This window comes from Notolabrus celidotus, chromosome 8 (genome assembly GCF_009762535.1).
Source record: "Notolabrus celidotus isolate fNotCel1 chromosome 8, fNotCel1.pri, whole genome shotgun sequence".
Taxonomy (NCBI): Eukaryota; Metazoa; Chordata; class Actinopteri; order Labriformes; family Labridae; genus Notolabrus; species Notolabrus celidotus.
The window spans coordinates 21,852,287-21,874,126 of record NC_048279.1 but is presented as its reverse complement, the minus strand read 5'-3'; the positions used below and the strand labels follow the sequence as shown (position 1 = coordinate 21,874,126).

At 39.7% G+C, this 21,840-nt stretch overlaps 2 protein-coding genes across 2 annotated transcripts; one reads left to right on the top strand and one right to left on the bottom strand.

Annotated features, from left to right (window-relative positions):
- Nucleotides 1-2,456: 2,456 nt before the first annotated feature.
- Nucleotides 2,457-7,479, top strand: trpt1 (tRNA phosphotransferase 1). Its single transcript, XM_034689982.1, is given in 8 exon segments — nt 2,457-2,695; nt 3,195-3,279; nt 5,195-5,235; nt 5,237-5,365; nt 6,415-6,592; nt 6,775-6,831; nt 6,936-7,046; nt 7,129-7,479. Coding segments are annotated over 8 exon segments (696 nt in total). The 5' UTR covers nt 2,457-2,623; the 3' UTR covers nt 7,152-7,479.
- Nucleotides 7,480-8,029: 550 nt separating this feature from the next.
- On the bottom strand, nt 8,030-20,941 carry fermt3b (fermitin family member 3b). The gene is made up of 15 exons (XM_034690925.1): nt 20,768-20,941; nt 18,717-18,862; nt 18,211-18,444; nt 16,874-16,990; nt 16,292-16,460; nt 14,286-14,388; nt 14,091-14,198; nt 12,122-12,259; nt 11,721-11,767; nt 10,632-10,756; nt 10,097-10,203; nt 9,764-9,985; nt 9,428-9,552; nt 9,012-9,153; nt 8,030-8,679 (listed from the first exon to the last, which is right to left on the bottom strand). The coding sequence occupies exons 2-15, from the start codon at nt 18,838-18,840 to the stop codon at nt 8,500-8,502; spliced, it is 1,941 nt and encodes a 646-aa protein (XP_034546816.1). The 5' UTR covers nt 18,841-18,862; nt 20,768-20,941; the 3' UTR covers nt 8,030-8,499.
- Nucleotides 20,942-21,840: the final 899 nt, after the last annotated feature.

Sequence of the window (21,840 nt, the reverse complement as noted above, 5' to 3'; positions counted from 1 at the left end):
GCCCACAGTGGGGAAGAAACAGGTTGATTGAGATCAGCTAATTAGAGTCGCTTGGCACACAAAGGCTGTTTCGAAACCACCTACTATACTAGTAGTACATACTGGTTTGACCAAATTCAGTATGTAGTAAGTAGTATGTGAACAAGAGCAAAATCTGCAGTATGCCAAAACTCCCCGGATGTCTACTGATTCGGGAAAATTTCACAGTATGCATCGGACCAGTCTGCCTCGCGTACTGTTTCCCATAATGCACATCGCTCGTTCTGCTTTTTCTTTCCCTTATTTTTTGACGGGAGGAAATCAGTTTTTGGTGCTGTGAAAGTAATCAAATTACACATAAGCACTTCTTAACTTTTTAAATCACAAGTGGATGCTAAAGACCAGTTTCTCTATCGGCTTCGCCGTTGTTTACTTCCGCTTTCCGAAACAGGAAATCTAATGACGTCTGGTCCAGCGTACTGCACACAGATCGAACAGAAACAGTCAAACTACATACTAAATTCAAACGCAGTATGTAGTAGGCAATACCTAATGCCTACTACATTAGTAAGTAGTATGTAGCAGGCCGCTGTTTCCGAAACCGCCTACTATACTAGTAGTACGTACTGGTTTGACAAATGCAGTATGTAGTAAGTAGTATGTGAACAGAGCAAAATCTGCAGTAAGCCAAAACTCCTGGATGTCTACTGACCGGGAACATTTCTCAGTATGCATTGGACCAGTCTGCCTTGTGTACTGTTTCTCACAATGCACAGCACTCGCTCCGCTTTTTCTTTTCTCTTCTTTTTTTGACGGGGGAACTCCGTTTTTAGGTGCTGTGAAAATTATTACATTCCATATAAACCACTTCTTAACATTTTAAATCATTAATCGGAAAGCGGAAGTAAACAACGGCAAAGCCGAAAGAGAAACTGCTTCTTTAGCTTCCATTTATGATTCAAAAAGTTAGGAAGTGGTTTATATGTAATTCAATAACCTTCACAGCACCCAAAAACTGATTTCCTCCCGTCAAAAAAGAAGGAAAAAGAAAAAAAGGAGCGTGTGCTGTGCATTGTGGGAAACAGTACGCGAGGCAGACTGGTCCAATGCATGCTGTGAAATTTTCTTGTTCACATACTACTAACTACATACTGACGTTGGCCAAATCAGTACTACTGCTACTATAGTAGGCGGTTTCGAAAAACAGCCTTCCTCTTAGCCCCCCAACACAGATCTGCGTGTGCAGTCATGATAGTGCCAGACTCATAACCAATCAGAGGAGTAGTAGGGGCCGCCCCTTAACCAATCAGGACAGAGGATTTGAGATTATCTATGATTAGTCCGTCATAACTGGAAACAAGGGGAATAATAACACTGCTTAATACAAAGGCAGAAATTTTGCAATAGTCCCTCAAATTACTTCACTTAATGGATGAGTTCTGATGGGTATTATGACTTTTCTCCAACCCAGCAGAAAAAAAAGTAACGTTTTTGACACCATTCCTACCCACAGTAGCTTTAAGCTACCTTCAGTGAACTTCGAGGTTAGAGGAACATAATCATGTCTCAAAGCAGAATACTCCAGGACACATCAAGTAAGGTACATTTCACTGGTTAAGGTAACTTACGGTCTCTCGTGTCTCGTGCAGTGATCGTTCAGGGTTGTCTGTTCACGGTCCTACCTTTTCGTTTCCATGGTGACGAGGCCAGGATTCTTCAGTCAGCTGGCAGCTTCGTACAAGAGCTCATCTGAGTGAAGCCTACGAAAGAACGAACAAGAAATAAACATCACACGTTACTCTTACATAAAAGCGCTAAGAGAGGCTCAAGGAAAAGGATAACGCAAAAAGAATTTAAATGTTTGCTTTTCATATTTTCAATACAGTCAAAAAATCACACAGCTGTGCCAACAAATCTCTTTAACATTTAAATTAACTGAGAGAAAGAAAGGAGACCCACCCGCCACCCCGTCTACAACCCACAGACTTTATTATGTTCATTTTAAAGAGTGTATACTGAGATTACACAAAAGCTGCACATCAAAATCGTTGATATCAAGACAATCAAAAAAGGCACAACAGACAGGTCGCACAAAGAACTCAGCAGAAGCTTTTTAATACAACTAATCCCAGTAAGCTTTCCAGTGTCCTTAATGTTCAAACTAAAACACCCCAAATAATCTATCTACAGGCAAGCTCCATAGACTGTAAGGTCCAGATCAATTATGCTAACAATAGTTAGCCTGTGTGTAAAACTCCAACACCGAGAGCCCCAGGAAACATGTGTCCTTTCTGTATCGAGTGGCATGACTTGTGAGTTGCCTTTAAGTGTCCATCGCTAAGTCTCCACTGAGAAATGTCATAAATCGCATGGATATGTTGGATATTTCTTACCTGCAGCTGATATCTGGGTGATGTTTTCTTCCAGGACAAAATGCAGCTTTTCCTCTTTGGTGCCAGCAGATTATTGCACCGACGCCACAGCGCCATCTACAGGCGGGGAGCGAGAACAATCAGGAAGTGACAGCCTGCTGCACGTTTGACATGGATTATTATTGACAACAAGTGAGTTCTTTCAAACAACACAGTTCATGTTACAATATTTAACTGCGTAAAATCAGATCTGAGTGACAGCGTTTGTGTAAATGGACAGTGACAGAGGAGGAAGAGGAGGCAGAGGCAGGAGAGGAAGGCGAGGAAAGTCGTGGTGGAGAGGTATAAGATTGTGATGAACTGAGATTGTCCTGTCTCTTTATACATCCAAAGAATTATTTTCTATTAATAGTCTTGTCTTGGCTGTATTGAAGGCAGTACAATGGTAAGGAAGTTTAACGTCATTGGTGCTATATATAAACCAAAGTTGTAATAAGATCTCTCTCTCTCTCTCTCTCTCTCTCTCTCTCTCTCTATGTCTCTCTCTATATATGTCTCTCTCTTTCTCTGTCTGTCTGTCTGTCTGTCTGTCTGTCTCTCTCTTTGTCTCTGTCTGTCTCTCTCTGTCTGTCTGCCTAAATCCATGTCTGTCTCTTTGTCTGTTTGTCTGTTTGTCTATTTGTCTGTTTGTCTGTCCTGTCTGTCTGTCTGTCTGTCTGTCTGTCTGTCTGTCTGTCTGTCTGTCTGCTCTCTCTCTCTCTCCTCTCTCTCTCTCTCTCTCTCTCTCTCTCTCTCTCTCTCTCTCTCTCTCACTCTCTCTCTGCTTTCTCTTTTACCCCCTACCAGGACAGAGATGTCCGCTTGTCTAAATCCATGTCTTATGCTCTTCGCCATGGGGCAAACCAGATGGGTCTTCACATGGGTACAGGTGATCTCTCTACAGTCCCTTTACAGTTTGCTCTGGGTGACACAATTTCTAGTAACAATACAAAAACTAGTACTGTTCCGCTCTCTGACAAAACTCCTATGCAGGTGGGAATTTATAGTAAGCAGTGTTAAAATTTATTTTGAATGAAAAGCATTCCAATGGATCTTTTCCTGCACTTATTCATTGGTTTGTTTTTTAGGCATACTTTTAAAGGAAGTGATTTGGTTTTCAAATTAGTTCTTAACCGTACAACATAGTCTCATTTTGCCTACTTTTTTTCCTTTCCACTTGTGTAACAGATCGAAATACTTCCAAACATAAGCTTCACAAAAACAAACACACACCGATCAGCCAAACCTTTCTGAACATTGACAGGAGAGGTGAATAACGGGACCAGTCAGTGGGTGAAGTATGTTAGAAAGTGAGTTGACTGTTTTGTCCCGGAAGTTTATATGTTGGATGTCAATATCAGCAAGGTTAGGATGTGATCGTCTTTGATAATGGGCAAACTGTAATGGTTAGACACTGGGTTGAGCATCTCAAAAACTGCAGCTCTTGTGGACCAAAAGTTACAGTGGCCCTGAAGGACAAAACAAATTTACAAAAAATGAAACACTTTTAAAAAGTTGGAGACAATTTTTCAAACAACGGAACACTTTTACCAGTAAGTCTGACTCCTTTTAGCCTGACTCTGTTTACCCTGAGGCTATGTGGTCTGAGGCCGTTTCATCTGAATTCTGACACATGATGAAAGTTTTGCAGAGCTATGTCGGACCTTTATCGGAGACATGATGCTTTTTCATCTGAGGTCTGACACCTCACTCTGAGACCCAAGGATGTCCTAATATGTAACCATGTTGCTCTGTTTGGTTTCTCTCCATCAAAACAAACAAATGACTCCTCACTCGATCACTTCCAGATCACTTCCAGTATTTGGTACATTCCCTACATTCCCATTCCACCATAAAAAGTGGTCCATAAAAGGAAAACTGGTGAACTGATGACAGGGTCGTGAGCGGTCAATGCTCATTGATGTGAGTGGGGAGTGAAGTCTGGCAAGTGTTTGTTGTCCTATCTACCAGAAGAGTGACTGGAGCTGAAACTGTTAAAAAAGTTACTGCTTGCACACTGATTACCTCATACTGAGATATGTGTATGGACTGATTTTGTTTTGATATGTACTGTCTGCCAAAGAAAATCAATAAATAGATTTTGGAAAAAAAAAGTTACTGCTGGTTCTGATAGAGAGGCATCAGAACACACTGTGCAACACAGTTTGTTGTGTAATGGGCTGTTTAGCTGCACACTGGTCAGGGTGTCCATGCTGACCCCTGTCCACCACTGGCACCTCCTACAATGGAAACGTGAGCATCAGAACCAGACACAGCAGAGCAATGGAAGGAGGTGGCTTGGAGAATCACAACAAAGAGGTCAAGATGATGTCTTGGTTTCTAAATTCCCCGGGTCTCCATCCAGCTGAGCATCTATGGGATACGCTGGACAACTAGGCCTGATCCATGGAGGCCCAACCTCATGACTTTCAAAACTTAAAGGATCTGCTGCTAACGTCTTGGGGCCAAAGCAGACTGTCAGAGTCCACGTCTCTTTACGTCAGGGCTGAGAGGGGGGCTACACAATATTTGGCAGGTTGTAATAATGTTATGGCTGATTGGTGTAGGTGTATACATGCAAACACACACACACATGCACCCCTTAATCAATTATGCCAAGGTGATAATTGTGATTGAAGTTACCTTTTTGGGCTCCTACAGAAATACTACTTACCATGTGACCTGATATTCAATATTGGTTTAAGCTACTACTAACTATTCCTTCTACACCAACAGCTGTATTCTCTGTCACTTAAAATGTTTTCAGACTTGCACACTAACCTTTAAAACTCTCATTCTTATAGATGGCTTCCTGTTTTTGGAGGAGCTCCTTTCTCACCCACAGTTTCCGCTCATATTCTCTGGAAGATGTAGAAAGAGTCGTGGCTACAAACGACAAGCAGCGCTTTAAGCTTCGCCCCCATCCAGAGGACGGCCGCCTGCAGATTCGAGCCACTCAGGGCCATTCAGTACAGGTATGCATGGCAGTAAATCTATGATGAGGTGCATGTATTCCTGAGAGGATATTTAATTTTTCCAATAACAACTTTCACATGATGGTATATCGGTCTGGGTGCATATAGATCTTTAATCAATTTTAATTCATTTTCCATCAAAATTGTTTCAAGATAGAGAAATGTTCCATCCCTCTGGGTAGGCTAACAAACAAATCAGAGACAGAATGAGACACTACACCGCAACACAAAGAATGTAGAGTGCCAGTGCGAGAGTGTGAGTATCAGATACCAATATAGTCCAATATACAGTCAAATGCACAATTGATCCAAATGAAACTATTACCTTATGGATTAACAACCATGTTTTACACACAGACCCCACCTTTCAGGGTTTTCAAAATAAACAGGCAAGTGAACAGAATATGAAACAAAGCTGTCGAACATAATATTACCAAATCTATTAATACTTTCACCTCGACTGCTTTCTTCTGATTGTAAATGAAACACAGGGAGATCCTGTGCAAGTACAACACACTCCTTGTTGTTCTGCAGCATGCACTCAAATATAATAAAACAATTTACATCTTCAAAAGATCAATTCCAATCACATTTCCCGTGACATATGCTGTTAGCCCTCTGGAAACAAATAGAAATGAAAATCAAATTTGAATCATCTAAATGAAGTGAAATCCGCTCAGGGTGAAGGTGCAAAAATACATTTGGGAATAGCATAGGCTCTTCTGCTTAAATGCATCGTCAACTTTAATTGTATTTGCTTTGGTGCTGGTTTTTTCCTTCTCTTGAATCATACACAGATGCATTTGCAGATGGCATTGAAACAGAGTTTTCGTTGTATATGACCCCTTGGTGTCCTGGGATTAAGATTTCACCCTTCATTTTTCAGAACTGTCTTCCACTGCTAGAAGTTATATTTCATCTACAGATCTCACATCTAGCGGAATGACAGTTTGTCTCTGTGTTAAAGAACTTTATTGTTTGAAAGAAACCCTCATGTGAAGCCTCATCTTGAAAGCTGTTGTAATAGTTGTTGCATAATTGTGTTTCAGGTACAGGATTTAGAGCTGAATCCGGTCCTAGCTGGTTCCCCGGATTGCCCTGCTGAGGCCGTTCATGGCACATATCTCCGCAACTGGAGCTCCATCCAGCAGCAGGGCCTGAGCCGCATGCAGAGGACCCACATCCACCTGGCACCTGGCCTGCCAGGGGAGGATGGAGTCATCAGTGGTAAGCTGTGTGTGTGTGTGTGGTGTGTGTGTGTGTGTGTGTGTGTGTGTGTGTGTGTGTGTGTGTGTGTGTGTGTGTGTGTGTGTGTGTGTGTGTGTGTGTGTGTGTGTGTGTGTGTGTGTGTGTGTGTGCGCAACTAAACCTTTAGACAAATGCATTCCACTCATTTATCTCCCTGCCAGGCATGAGGAAAGACTGTGATCTAGCCGTGTATATTGATGTCCCTAAGGCTCTTGCTGGTAAAGTCTGCACCTAATAAACACTACCATCCTATCATCAATTCAGCCTCTATGTCTACCGAGAAGCTCCCTTACATGTGTTTTTTTTGTATCTCACTGCACAGATGGTATTGAGTTCTTCTGGTCAGAAAACGGCGTGTTACTGACTGCAGGCAACACAGAGGGAAAACTTCTCCCTAAATACTTTAGCCGAGCCCTGAGACTGAGACCCTCAAGTAAGGAATAAATAAACATTTTATTTTATTTTATTTTAAAGCTGGATTCAAGGAGTACATTGAATTTTGTTCTGTGTTTCAGGAAGCATCCTGCCACTGCAGTAAAAGCAGAAAAGGATACTGCTTTGTTATTGGCCAAAGCAGGACTCAACTGACTGTGCCAGCATCCAGTGGTTGGTTGATGCTTATCCTAGTTACGCTGGCAACACTTGTAGGAGTGAGGTGATGTTGTGCAGTATGAGGAGAATCCATACAGAAATCAACAGAAGAAGAGCTTCAGTGGTTACACTTAATTTTGTGTTGTTATTTAAGAGACCGGGATGGTGTGATGTACCTCATTTTACAAGACTATCCAATGCTGGCTAAGGAAACATATGATTGATTTATTATATATATATAAATATTCATATATAAATACTTTGTTTTCCCCTTGCATCGTTATTGTCAAATAAAGTGTCACAACTATTTCCTAGGTTACAGGAAAAACACACTATTTGACGGTGACAGCCAGTCAGGCCTATAAATGGAAGAGTCTTCAAGGACATTCTCTGTGTGTGTGTGTGTGTGTGTGTGTGTGTGTGTGTGTGTGTGTGTGTGTGTGTGTGTGTGTGTGTGTGTGTGTGTGTGTGTGCGCGTGCATGTGGTTTTTTAGTCACTTTACCATGTACGGAAAAGCAGAGGATGCAGACTTTGTGGTTTTACTTAACGGACTGCTTTAACTGTTTCTTGTAAGATATGTACACACACACACACACACACACACACACACACACACACACACACACACACACACACACACACACACACACAGCATGTGAGAGGAGATAAATAGCACAGAGCTTCCTGTGTTAAAAAAAATCCGATTATCACCATATGTCAGGAGCATAAGGAGTGAAGACAACAGAGAGGGAGAAGTGAATAGATGTTGTTTATTCAAGCTAATTTATGAAAAATTTCATATTGGCTTGTTTGTTTTTCTCATCTTTTTTTTTTTCTTGGCTTTAATAATATGGTGGCTATTATGTGCCAGGAATGAAAAACTAAAATCTAAGTGAGGATAAGAGTACAGCTATGGACAAAGTGACTTAGAAAGATGAGGCTTTCTATTCTAAATGAAGGAATACTGTGAGGACTGTGGTTCATTTCAAAGTGAAGGGATCAGCGTGAGCAGGAGTCTTATACTGTCAGAAAATGTTTTATGATCACTTCACTGACATAGCTGATCCAATGACAATGTGTGTGTGTGTGTGTGTGTGTGTGGAACAAAGATTATATAAAAACTTGGCTAGGCTGACAGGATGGGTTAGGACAAATTAAAAGAATCCTCTTTTGACCCTTTGTTGTACTGTTCAGATGTTTTTATGGCAGACTGAATGGACCATAAAATCCTCCTCCTGGTGGCTGGGACACACTGAAATTGTTGTGGGCTGTGAAGGATTTGTGTGTTGCAGTCTTAGAGCGCTTCATGGCCTCCGGTCAGCTTGTGGAAAAGCTCCTCATTGAGTGTGTCGCTCTTCTCACGACTGCGTGTCGACATGAAAATGTAACCTCCGATGAACTCGTGAACGATTTTGCAGTCTGCTGTTACGCAGCTGAAAGCAATGTTGACGTTGCCTTCGAACTCTATGGCCATCTAGAGGAGATAAAACACAACAAGGAGAAGGTATTTGTCACTTGAATAGTTGAGGATACATTTTAGAGATTAGATATGTAATTATATTGAAGATGGCGACAGTGTTGATGTCAGAGTAGGGGGGCTCTTTGAGAAGTTCTGCTCTTCAATGTACACCTGCCTTCAGTTTTCCAGCTTCGACGCTGTGTTCATTTTACTAGGACTACATAGTATATCTCAGCAGCTGGACAAACACCTCTCTAACCATTAAGTACCATTATTACCAACCATTAAGTTTGACACCCCTCAGACTTTTCTCACAGACAGAAGGGGGATAAAAGTTTCAGTGTCACCTGTCGGATGTCCCAGTTGACATTCCACTGCTTCATGTTGTTGTAGCGCCACGTCTTCACCACGTCGCCCACGCCCAAGTCGATGCGGATCAGACGGTTGGGAGCAATGCCCAGAACCTCGTCTTTCCGACTGCCCTTAAACCTGTCAGTCACAAAAACACTTTCAGTGTCTTTTCTTCAAATAACCATCAATAATTGATCTTAAATCCTAAAACTGTCTGCTAACTGAATCATACAAGAGTAGATGTTTGCTTAAAATGTGTATTTGTTATGTTACAATGCCAGTGATTGCTGCTCTGCTCTCTACACTTTATAAAAGTAATCTATACTCTTGTGTTACTTGCTTTTATACACAGTATATACCCATCCCTAACATTCACTTCTGTAAGGCTTTAAATTGAACTTTGAAAGTTCACCTGACAACGAAGTACGAAAGGCCAAAGTCAGGCAGAGCTTGCCAGATCTGCAGGAAGCGCATCACTGCATCTGTCAGAGAGAGCTGAGCCACGTTCTGGTACGCGTCCAGGATACGAGGGGTCAGCTGGGGGAGCAGACACAGGGTCAAAGGTCAGATGTAATTATAATTTTGCTGCCTTGAGAAAAAAAGTGAGCAGCACTTTCAGCTGCAGAACAGCTCAGTCAGCTCACTTTCACTCTGTGTAGTTACAGCCATGCTGCCTCCAGAAAACTTAGAATAGATGATTTATTATATTCATTATTTTGAACTTGTACAAATCCTACCTCCCCTTTACCTGTTTGGGTTTGTACTTCTTGTGGTAGCGGGGCGACACTAGACTGTGAGTATTGATGCTTTCATCACTTGCATTTGCATTGCCATGGGAACCAGTACTAGTCTTCTGCATTGCCAGGAAGGATCGGATGCTTTGGATCTCACTCTGAAAGCTGCTGTCAGCCAGAGTCTTGCCTTTGGAGCCAAGCCGACACGCTGCCATCCACTGAGCGTACTGCTGCTCCTGGGGGTCGAGAGACAATGACACAGAGTGATGAGAGAGGTGATGAAAGAGAGGTGGTGTAATGACAACATGTCACATGTTCAGAGATGAAGAGAAACGGCGTGGTCTCACATTTTCACAGCGCAGGTAGACTTCGTTCATGCCCTCTGGCGCTGGTATCAGGAGTCTAATTAGGAACTTCTGTGCTGCCACGTTCACGTCTGGAGCCACCTCACATCCTGAGCAGGAGATAAATTAGCAATATCCAACACTAAAATTTTACATTCAAGGTGTCACATAAAAAATCCAGGGTGGGAGAAAAACATGAAACAGCTATGTGATTAAAAAACCGACATCAATGAGAGATGAATCATGCTTAAAGTAGATTTTTTAGTATTTTCGTTGTAACTTACATCGTTTTTGATTCATTTTTAAAATGCCTCATTTCTCATGTTAGCCCAAAATCTTGGATCTGAACAGAGTGGTTTAAAGTAATAATATAGTGACTGGGGAAGAAAACTAGAGAGCAGCACTCACACTTTTGACCATATATGGAAACACTATAAGCTTTATTACTCTGCAGTGTGCTATGATGCTAAACAGAGGTGAATAAAAATATTGACTACTTCCTCATTCTCTACTCATAATAAAAATAAATATAGAGTACCTTTGAGGTTAATCTGTTGAATGGGCTCTCCGATGCTTTCCTCTTTGCTCTTGAAGTAGCAGATGGTGGTATCCTGAAACTTAAACCAGTACTGCTTATATCCCTTCAGAGTCAACCTTTTTGGCCTGAAACAAAGAATCACATTGCTCAGTGTGGACAGAATTTGCTACAAGTCACCTTTTTACATCAGTTAGAAAATGGAAAAACGAAAATATATGATTTTGTTTTACATGTAACCAGTGCTTTACACGCTAAATGCAACCTTTCTGTTGTTGCTCTCAGTTTTTTTTTGTCGTGTTCAGCAGGTTCATGTGGGCAGGGCAATTTTTAGTGCATGTCAAAAACCCACAACTAATACTAAAGTCCAATAATTGTCATACTTACTTAAAAATGTAACATCCCACTTTTGAATCTGAAACTATTCTGGGACCCACCCATACCTCTTATTACTCACTTCCAGGACTAAGCTTAAAGAGGGAGTATCATGCTCATTTTCAGGCTATTTGTCGGCTTTACATGATCTACAGTTTAAAAATCTCTTTTGTTATTCTAATGCTGATGTCTTAGAAACTCTTGTTTTAGCTTCTGTCTGAATGTTTAATTTCAGCTACTGTCTCTTGTAGGTTCACCCTTACAAGCCAGCTCTCTTCTGATTGGCCAGCTCTTTGAAAGCCTCCTTCTCTGTTGCCATCAAGTTATTTTGATTGAGTCAATTGGTGTGTCTCTATTCAAAATGACAGTTTATAGAATATGGACTTCCAACTTGATATTTTTTTCTAACATGAAAAAACACAAAATCCCCTCTCTACATTTTTCCTGGTATATGTCTGATCCAAAAAAAGGGGAAAAGACCATATGTAGTTGGGCCCCTAGCAATGCAGTCAAAAATATAATCGTGATTCAATATCATTTAAGAGCACAAGTAAGTTGTGTTAATTTCAAATTAATTCACAGCAATTTGCAACAATTAGTAAAACAACAAAATCAGTGTGAATAGGAAATAAAACAATTGAAAAACAGACAGTCATTGTTCATTTAGAAATGACTTTGTGAGTCAGAGCAAGGGAGATGCTGAAATGTGAATCTCACCTGAAAATCTTCAGATAGTCATTGAGTTCGGGTGCAGTCATGGTTGCCTGGATGACATACAGATATTGTTTTTTAATTACCATTAGATTACTTTTCTCTTGTCTCTTTAGAAATGTACAATTTAGAGTATCTGGGTCTCTTTCTACATATATTCCTGCTTGCATATTTTGACATAATGATTCAGTATTGGGACACCATGCATTTTAAGTTTCTCTAACTTTAAAGTCCTGAAACATCAAAAATATTTTGATTAATGAACAATTCGCTATAATGTAAGTTCTGTTATATCATTTTAAAAATATTTTGTCTTAATTGACCAAAAAGTAATGTGTTGACTCAGTTTCTGCAAACCCAACCCCAATCCTGATTCTTGGTGTAAAGGAAAATCCAATATGTCTTACCAGCATTTCAGACGCAGAGCTGCTATCTCCCTCCATCTTGACCTCCAAGGACATCAGGGCCGAATCCAGGTCATCCATGGCTGCACTGTTGGAGCTCAGTATCTGAGGCTCTGACTGAGACACTTTACTGATGTGGTACTGCAACAGATTGAAGAGGAAACAACTCACACTGTGTGCCATGGGCCTTTGTCATCTGGATACTCAAAAGACTAAAATAAACATAAACTAGGACAGTTTTAATTAGCTGCCAGCCCAAAATGGGAGACTAATTCATGTGGTCCACTAAAGGAATGTATATTATGTCTGCACGTATAATAAGATGCCCAAGAGACTTTCATAAGTTACATCATCTACTGTAAAAAAGAAAATAGACGATCAAGATTTGATTTCTTCTAACTGACAGACTGGCCATGAAATATCCTGCTAACCAGTCAAGTTTTGCAGTATTTCAGCTCAGATTAGAATTGTTTCTCTATTTCTTTATTATACTAGTTTTCATACTAAGTGACATTTACTGATACAATTGGAAGAATAGCTGTTTAATTTTCGGGAAGTCAACAAGCTTTTCTAACGTTGACATTTCAAACATGCAGAGTGTCCTGTCAATAGATTAATCTATAAAACCCATAAAAAGATTCAATAGTGTGCATAAAGATACATTTTTATCTTTAACTAGGCTGTAAAATGTTTTAATTGCATATACAAACCCAGTTTTAAAAAAGTTGGGACGCTGTGTAAAATGTTCATAAAAACAGAATTTGATGGTGTGCAAGTCATTTAAACACTATATTTAATTGAAAACAGCCCAAAAGTAGGTATCAAATGTTGAAACAGATTTTTTGTCTCACAATTGAATGAAAAACATGCTTATTTGAAATTTGATGTCAGCAATATGTTTCAAAAAAGCTGGGACAGGGGCACGTTTACCAGTGAGTTGCTTCACCTCTCCTTTTAACAACACTCAAACATTTGGGAACCGATGAGACTGGTTTCTGGAGTTTACAAAGTGAAATACTGTCCCATGCTTGCCTGATATAGGATTTCAGCTGCTCAACAGTTCAGGGTCTCTTTTGACATATTTTGACCAGTTTAGCACATAGGTTCTTCTACTACGGCGCCATGCTGTTGTGATTTGTGCAGGATGGGAATTGGCATTGTATTACTGAAATATGCTTGGTCTTCCCTGGAAAAGGCATTGTCTGGATGGCAGCGTATGTTGCTGAAAACTACAGTTGTTGGATGATCATGTTCCTCTTTAGAGGAGCGTCCATGCTTTTGAGAGACTCAGCCTCCCTGGAATGCCCATTGTATACCCAGTCATGCTACTAACCTGATACTAATAAACCTCATTAGTTGGGAGATGTTCCTCCAGGTGTTTTTTTAGCCTTACACAACTTTTAAACATTTCATTTTAACTGTCCCAGCTTTTTGTGAAACATGTTGCTGGCATCAAATTTCAAATGAGCACATATTTTCACATTTTTTTCAGTTTCAACATTTCATTTGTTGTCTTTCATTTGCACTATTTTTGATTAAATGTAGGGTTTAAATGAATTGCAAACCATCAAAGTCTTGTTTTTTTAACGGGGCGGCAGTGGCTCAGTGGGTAGAGTCGGTCGTCTTTCAATCGGAAGGTTGGCAGTTTGATCCCAGCTCTGGCAGTCACATGCCGAAGTGTCCTTAAGCAAGACACTAAACCCTGAATTGCTCCCTCTGTTGTTCAGAGGTGTGTGAAAGTGAACGAATGAGATTAGCTAACACTGATGGTCCCTTACTATAGCAGCCTCTACCATCAGTGAGTGAATGGGTTAATGTGACGAGTAGTGTAAAAGCGCTTTGAATGATCAGAAAGGCTAGAAAAGTGCCATATAAGTACAAGTTACCATTTAAAATCAACATTTCACTCATATTTATTTCAGCTCTGTTGCCTCAAATATATTTTCACTTCAGCAGGAGCAGAGTTTTGTACCTGCAGAGCTCCAAACAGCATCATCTCCTCCTCCGTGCAGTCTATGTCTTCCAGCAGAATAGCCCAGCGTGCCTGCTCATACAGCTGGCTCAGACGCACAGCATCGTACTGCACAGCCAGGGACACAGAGACAGTCATTTTCAAACACATAAAGAAACATACATGCAGTGTTTATAAAAGCATGTGGTTTTATACCTTGGGTTCTATATCATAATAGATATAGTATTTGAAGCGAAGCCACAGTCGGTCGTTTTCTTGGATGCCCTGCTGCATGAGACATCGGGAGGAGTCCAACCACCTGAGAGCAAAAGCATATTATTGGATCAATAAGGAAATTCATGTTACATGTATCCCCATGTTTTTTTAACTTAAATTTTATCAAGTTTTCATTAATGTCAATCAATTGAAAAGACCAACATTATAACATGAATGTATATATTTTTCATTTAGCTGTCTCTGTTGATTAATGATTATCAAGTCATTCAACTTTTGTGTAAATCATGATATATAAAGCACTTTTCGTTTCTGATTAACTGTTCTATTTAGATCACTTGCTAGCTAATACAGTTCAAGCAGATCAAGTTTAACGCAGATTTAATCTTGAAGATTGTAGAAAGGGAAAATGGGAGAGACAAAGTAAAAGGAGAAAGAAAACGGAAAAAACTAATTTCCCTGAATGTAACTTCAGTATGCTCATTACTGCTGGAATGAGAGTGCTTCTGAGCATTTCACAAAGCCTGGAACGCTTCAAACAGCCTCCAATTATAATCCAATTATAGAGCTGCAGTAGACAGCCTTATCAACGAATAGCATATCAGATACAGCTGGTTTGAACTCTGCACCTCATAGGGAGGAGGCAATAAATTACCTGAATCAGTTTTAAGTCTTACTTGAAGCTAAGTTTGATTGACTAAAGGTGATACACCTGTGAATCCAGGATGTTACATTTCCCATTTTAAATTATATGTGACAACAAAAGGAGCATATTTGTCAACCAAAATTAATTCCCCTGCAATAAAGACTGAACCTGCTTCATCAGCTTGAGGCATTGATCCAACATGTCTCCCGGGTAATTGGAGAGCACAAGCTCTCATTTTGCGGTTTAATTAGCCAAACATCATACACCTGTGCGAGCTATGAACACAGAGGAAGTATCAAAGGAAACTCTGTGCATTAAAAAGAGAAAGCAGAAATTTAGTACTTTCAATAGGCCTTTTTTAGACACATTGTGACATGACTCAGAAGGAAAAGCACAGGTGTTCAAATGAAATAAAAAAATTAAGATTTTTGCATAGCATGTTGCATCAACTGGTTCAGGGTCTGAATGTTTTGCGTGCCAGCTGGCTGTCACACTGCTATAGCTGCTGTTAATGGTATTAACACCAGTGCTTCTGCAACATGACAAGTCATTATGTCAGTAACAGATTAGAATTAAAAAATGTAAGTGGTTGGATCACAGACTACGTGAAAAGATGAACAATGTGACAGCTTTTCCAAAGTGAAGCCAAAACCCATTTGCATTCCACCTTGTGACTGACAGCAGCATAGGTCATAATGCCCACTTTCTCCATGTTACCAGATAAGACATGAGTCATACTATAAAATCAAGATATGTATTAAATATTTCTCAAACACAGTTTCCGTCATTACTTCTTATCATGTTGGTTCATTTCGAAGAGTTAATTTACTGCAAAGCTTAGTTTCAAGCAACGGAACGCAACAGGGTTCAACTACAAAGGGGTCTACTGCCATGATTGACAGCTCTGTTGACAAGAGAAGCTTCTACAGCGCTCTGTGCACCAAACTAGCAGTGTGGAGGAAGAATGGCGTCAGAAAACATTTATGTTTTCATACCAGCACAGGAAGCTGTTAGCCTGTTGGCTATGCTGACCTGATGGATCTTTGCCTATTCTAACAATAAGTCAAATGTGTGTTATGGTAAGTGGAAGTGATGTCAACACCACAGCTCCACCAGCAGATCCCTACTGCCCAGACTCTGGTGACAGAATTGTCACCAGCGCGATATGTCAGTGCTGGTTGCACGGGTGTGCTGGCTTCACTTTTGTGCGATAGATTGAGGTGGGGACGTGTTATGTCTTTATTCACAGTCACGGGTTTGATTTTGTCATTTTGAGAGAATCTAACACATAAATGTATAGTATGCACAAAATAATCAATCCCACATTTGTGTGGATGCATACCTGCCGTGGATATGGGCCTTGTCCACCACGCTGGCTGGCCTGTACTGCTTAGCTATAGCTTCAGGAGCAGGTGGAGCCTGGGTGACTGATAGCATCTTGTAGATGGCTTCCATCTCAGATGAGCCAGCAAAATGAATAGGCATGCCGTTATAAAGGCTGGGCCGTGATACTGAAAAAAGGACATATAGTTGTGTTACTCATCAAATTTCCAAAAAGTGCAGCCTGGAGACATCAGGAAAAAAACATTGTCACCTCTAACAATGCTCATTATTCCAAATACCAAATTTCTTCTGTTAAACAACACAAATGCTACAAACTGTGATTTTATCACTTCACGTTCTTTATCTTGGTTTGGTTTGTTGTGACTTTAAGGATATTATAGGATTTCCGTGTCCATGGTTAAAATGGAGATTGTAATTCTCTGAAATTTAAAGAAATATTTTTTGATTTTTGAAGGCTTTTACTGTTCTTTATATGCTTCATGTAAAGTCTTAAAGGGGAAGTACTTACATTTTTTTCATTCATAGCAAAAGGTTTTCGATCATATAAAGTAAAAACATGAGTGCAGTGGGATGCGTGTACCCGAGGAGAGGGGCACCTCAGTCAGGTCGTAGATTTCCTCAGCCAGATCTTTGTCTTTCTTCTTCTTCTTCTCCTCTACAGGCCGAAGGAGTGACAGTTCCTCAGGATGACGGATATCTGCACTCATAACAGAGAGCATAGTTGTGGTAAAATAATGCTTGATTAGGTAAATATATTGATGGAGGATTTCTCTAACCAATACAAAATGTGTTTTTGTCATTTGAACTGCTCTGTACTATCTGATAAGCAGTCCAATTGCACAGTTAAACAACTCTGTGGTGCAACAGTGGCACATCTTTTATAGTCTTTAATCGATATTTCTCATCAAACTCAGCTGGAAGCAAATTTATTATCTGCAATTACTAATCACACGATCAGTGAAGCAAGTAGTGCTGTCCAGTGGTGTGGCTTAATGGCTATGTGTTTAGCTTATTGAAGATGGCTGCCAGCTTTAATGGCCTCAAGATGAATGTTTTTGTAGTCACATGACATTGGCATTGCATTTGCAATACAGTGTCCAGCTTTGTTCTCAGTCCAATCCCCTTCCATAGCTAATTGAGAGCAGTGATGTTATGTGGATGGAATTTAAAAAAAAAACACTTCTTCAAGTTTTCAGCTTTACAGCCCTTTAGCTGACCTCTTGGCTCTTCTAAAGAGACTGTGTGAAGCAACCATAGCACTCTCAGCTCCAGATCAGAAGTCTTTGCTCAAATGAGGTCAGGGTCAAGCCTACTCTTTGTGTGGGAAGACAGATGAAAGGGTGGTGAGTAGAATATGTAAGACACAAAAACAAGAAGGAAGAAGAGCCAACAAAACATGATACAGAATAGATAGAGTATTTCTGATTCTGATTGCAGTATAGACTATGAGATAATGAAACAAAGGATGAATAGAGAAAAAGGATGCATAGAAAAAAGGAATCAAGAAAGTGAAAGAAAAGTAAAAACAAAATATTAGTCCATCACTCCAAATTTTCACCACTACATTCTGTCTTTTCTACCTTTCAGATCCTGTTTTACCTCATCCATCCGTCCAGATCCTCTTCATCTCTTTTAGTTCATCATCATATGACTTTTGCAAATCTTTTAGACGGATAGCTGATTTCTCCATCCCTAACATGTGAGCTTTGAAAACTTTATTTAGTAAATAATATGTTGATTTGAACCAGCTCTGCATACATCCATCTGTGTTTGGGTACTGCTCCTATTGGTCTGGTCATACTAGCCCTGATAGACTCCGAGAAAGAAAGAAAGAAAGAAAGAAAGAAAGAAAGAAAGAAAGAAAGAAAGAAAGAAAGAAAGAAAGAAAGAAAGAAAGAAAGCACAGACAACACTCACTGAGCAGTCTGCAGAGGCCCATCACAGTCTGGAAGACGGGGTTGGAGAAGCAGGCTCTCAATCTCAGGGTTTTTCCATTTGGCAGGCCCAGCTTCAGGGACTTGTGTTGGGGCATGAAGAGTAGCCGGGCATCGGCATGGATGCCATATTTCTCCAAAGTCCAGGCTGTCCTCAGCAGCCAGCACTGCTTCTGCTCCCACCACAGAGCATGGTCGGACCAATCCCGCTTGATCTCTGCAGAGGAAAGACAAAACAGAACAACAAATGTAATTTATTCCCATCTGTTGAGTGAAGTCTACAGCTGTCTTCTGTTGTCACAGGACAAAACCCCCTGTATGTTCATAAACAGATTGTTGGGTTGACTTACAGTTAAAAAGTCTGACTGGGTAAGTTTCACATGACTTTTCTCAGAAGGAAGCCATGCAAATGATGTGACTATGTTTAGTCCGTCCAGTGTGACTGAGACAAAGACTAAGACAAACAGGAGCAGACAGAAAGAGACCTACGTGTCTTTTCCACCAGCTTTAGGATGACCCCACCGACATGGAGGTCAGAGGCGACGCTGACTGTGACAGGTGGGGCATCAAGGCCTAGGTCCTCCACTGTGACGGACAGGTCCCATGCTGCCATTGCTGGGAGAATAAGAGACAGTCTGGCAGAGGAGAGTTGCCGGATTTCAAGAGAGGAGAAGAAAGCAGGGAACAGAAATTAGAGAGTAAAATTAATGATTAACTTATTTTGCCAAAATGATAATAGATTGTTATAAAAAGCTGACCTACAAATTAACTTAAATGATCAACTATGTGTGAAAAATGTCATTGTGCAGCACAAATAAAGAAGAAGAAATGTACTTTATTATTTTTATCAAATGTGAGACAGCTTAGACAAAGCAGTCAAGGATAAGAGGATGTAGATGAATCACTTCAGTGACATCATATTATCTAGTTTTCCCAACACTTCCAAAGAAAACTCACCAAGATTAAAGATCTCTTTTTCAAGAGTGTCTTGGCCAAGATAGGGAGTGGTTCAGTTTAAACAGTTTCACAGACCTTTCACAAGAGCCCCCATACATATAAATATAATACGAAGTGTCTAAAAGCATTCAAATCATTCATGACATGACGTAAGTGAATAAAATGGAAAAGGTTGGCTAAATTAACCAAAATACATCAAGCAGAACAGCTGCAGCCTGTGAATCTGCCTCCAAATTGTTCAACATCTCCTTAAAATCACCCTGTGATCATATTTAAAACCCAGCTGGCTGTTTTTTCAGTTAAGAACTTAAGTAGAACTTTCACATGACTTTAAAAGGAAATTATGTACGAAAAAAAACCCCAGTCTGCTTTCTCCTTACTTCTTTGTCTCTCTTTGATTTTCTGATTCGGCCTTTCATGGGGAGTGCCTGGACTCTTTTGACTGCTTAAAGATGAATCCTATTCTATAAGAGTTCATTTACACAGACATTTTTACTGTACTCTCAAAAGTTATAAAGTAAGGCCAAAACAAATTTCAAAGAAAAAAACATTTTCATTTAAGCCGAAACGAGGCCCAATCATACTTTCACCCCCACTTCAATCCCCATCCACAAAGGTATGAAAGTATGCACTTTAATGCATGAATATATGCCTAAAAACATTTAAGAGCTCGCTTAAGCTAGACAACCCCATTTCTTTACCATACATTAAAAAATGAGCTGTATACTTCTCATTTTTGCAATACTTTATAACAGTGTTCAAAACTTTCAGGCTTTAAAATCCATGTTCAATTGGATCATACCTCTTGGAAAGAAGTGTTCTGCATGTATATGCATTTACTAAAAAATGGCATTTAATAATGTGTTTCATAGCTTTGTAGTCTGGGTAATATGAAACCTGAAATAACACAAAATGGGGATAGACAACCTGTCAATCATACCATAGCCAAATAGCAATAAAAACATAATTCAATATCACATGATACTGAGGAACACTGACACACACACACACACACCCACACACACATACAAACAAACGTACACACACTGGATGAATAAGTTGATTTGAGCAACATGTCCAGTTTGATGAGCACTTCCTGTTCTGCCTGAAGCGATCACCAGGCACACACACTTCCGCTTTCTGACCCGCTCAGAGTAAGCTGTTTAATCAATGACAATACAACAATTCATCGCATGTGAGTGAAAGTGGAGCTTGATTGAAAGTTATTTAACCTCAGGATATATATTTTTCTTTTCCTCATTTCTGTATTTAAGAAATATATCACAATAAAAAACTGTCATCATGAACATGGCTACACCCCTTCTTGCTCTTTTTGGAGGCCTGAACTTTCTTTCTTTGTATGTTTCTGCATATACGTTGTAATCTGTGACCTGCTCACTTTATACATAATATCTTGTCAACTGATGCGACCTCAATAATGACCATACATTTATATATTCAACACAGAAGTCACACACGAACACACAAGGCCTAACTCCCCCTCTCTCTCTGTTCTTGTTTCACCCTTCCTCTCATGCAGTCACTCTAAAGCCATCACATGCACACTCAATAAAAGGCACTACCTTCAGTCTCCTCTGTCCAAGGCTTTGACAAATGGGAACTCTGTGACCCCCGTAGCTCTCTTTCAGGTTTTTAGTGAGAATATGCTGCAGTTTCTTCTCTCATGGGCTGGGCAGGTTGTGGTCTGTGTCGCTCCGTCTGCTTGTGTCACTTGTATCAAGAAAGGCTGGTTCCTTTTTTTGTCAGTTTCCGCCAGGCGGAAATGTGAAAGGTCTGACTGACAGGCTGTGTGAGTGATGTACATTAGGCAACATGTTTGTGCATCTGCATGCAGCATATGTTCAGGACTAGATGAGATACACAATGGACAGACAACACATAATTTCACATCTTCCTCGTCATGAGGACTGCAAGTACATATAAAATAAACTGATATGTGATCACAAGTGATGCTTTGCATGATCAACAATGAGTTCTTTGGGGTGCTGGGTCTGTATCCAAAAAGATAGCCACAGCTTTTGTTAAATTTTTAGGCTTAAAGGAAAGAAGTTGGACAGTTCTTAACTCCAACAGCATGATGATTGTACTGATTTAACAATATGCAATATTTTTTGGGAATAAATTCACATCATGTTATAATCATGAAATGTAAACAATGTAATTGTTTACTTGTTTGATTTGGGGGACATCATTGAAAATTGCAATAATTTATCACTTTAAGCTATGGCACCTGTGGGAATCTTTTATATGTGAGATGTACTAGTTTAGCAAAACAGTGTTTATGAGACAAATAAGAAAAGTAGGCTATACTTTTTTTTCTTATCTTATAATTAACTATTATTTATCTTATTTTAATTATCATTGTTATATTCATAGCTTTATTCAGCTACTTACCTGTTTTCTCATTATAAGTACATATATACAATTATTTTATTTCACATTATTATCTTATATATGTATTTTTGTTTGTATGTATGTATGTATGTATGTATGTATGTATGTATGTATGTATGTATGTATGTATGTATGTATGTATGTATGTATGTATGTAAAGTATATATAGTTATTATTTCATTTTATGTATGTATATATATATATAATTTTTTTTTGTATGTGTAGCCTATATATATTCTTT

Excerpts from the sequence above, each read along its gene's own strand:
- fermt3b (XM_034690925.1), bottom strand. The coding sequence starts at position 18,840 with ATGGCAGCATGGGACCTGTCCGTCACAGTGGAGGACCTAGGCCTTGAT. Across the intron at positions 14,199-14,285 it reads ATTATGATATAGAACCCAAG|TACGATGCTGTGCGTCTGAG; the intron begins GTATAAAACCAC and ends CTGGCTGTGCAG. Across the intron at positions 10,204-10,631 it reads TCAACAGATTAACCTCAAAG|GATGTGAGGTGGCTCCAGAC; the intron begins GTACTCTATATT and ends TCTCCTGCTCAG.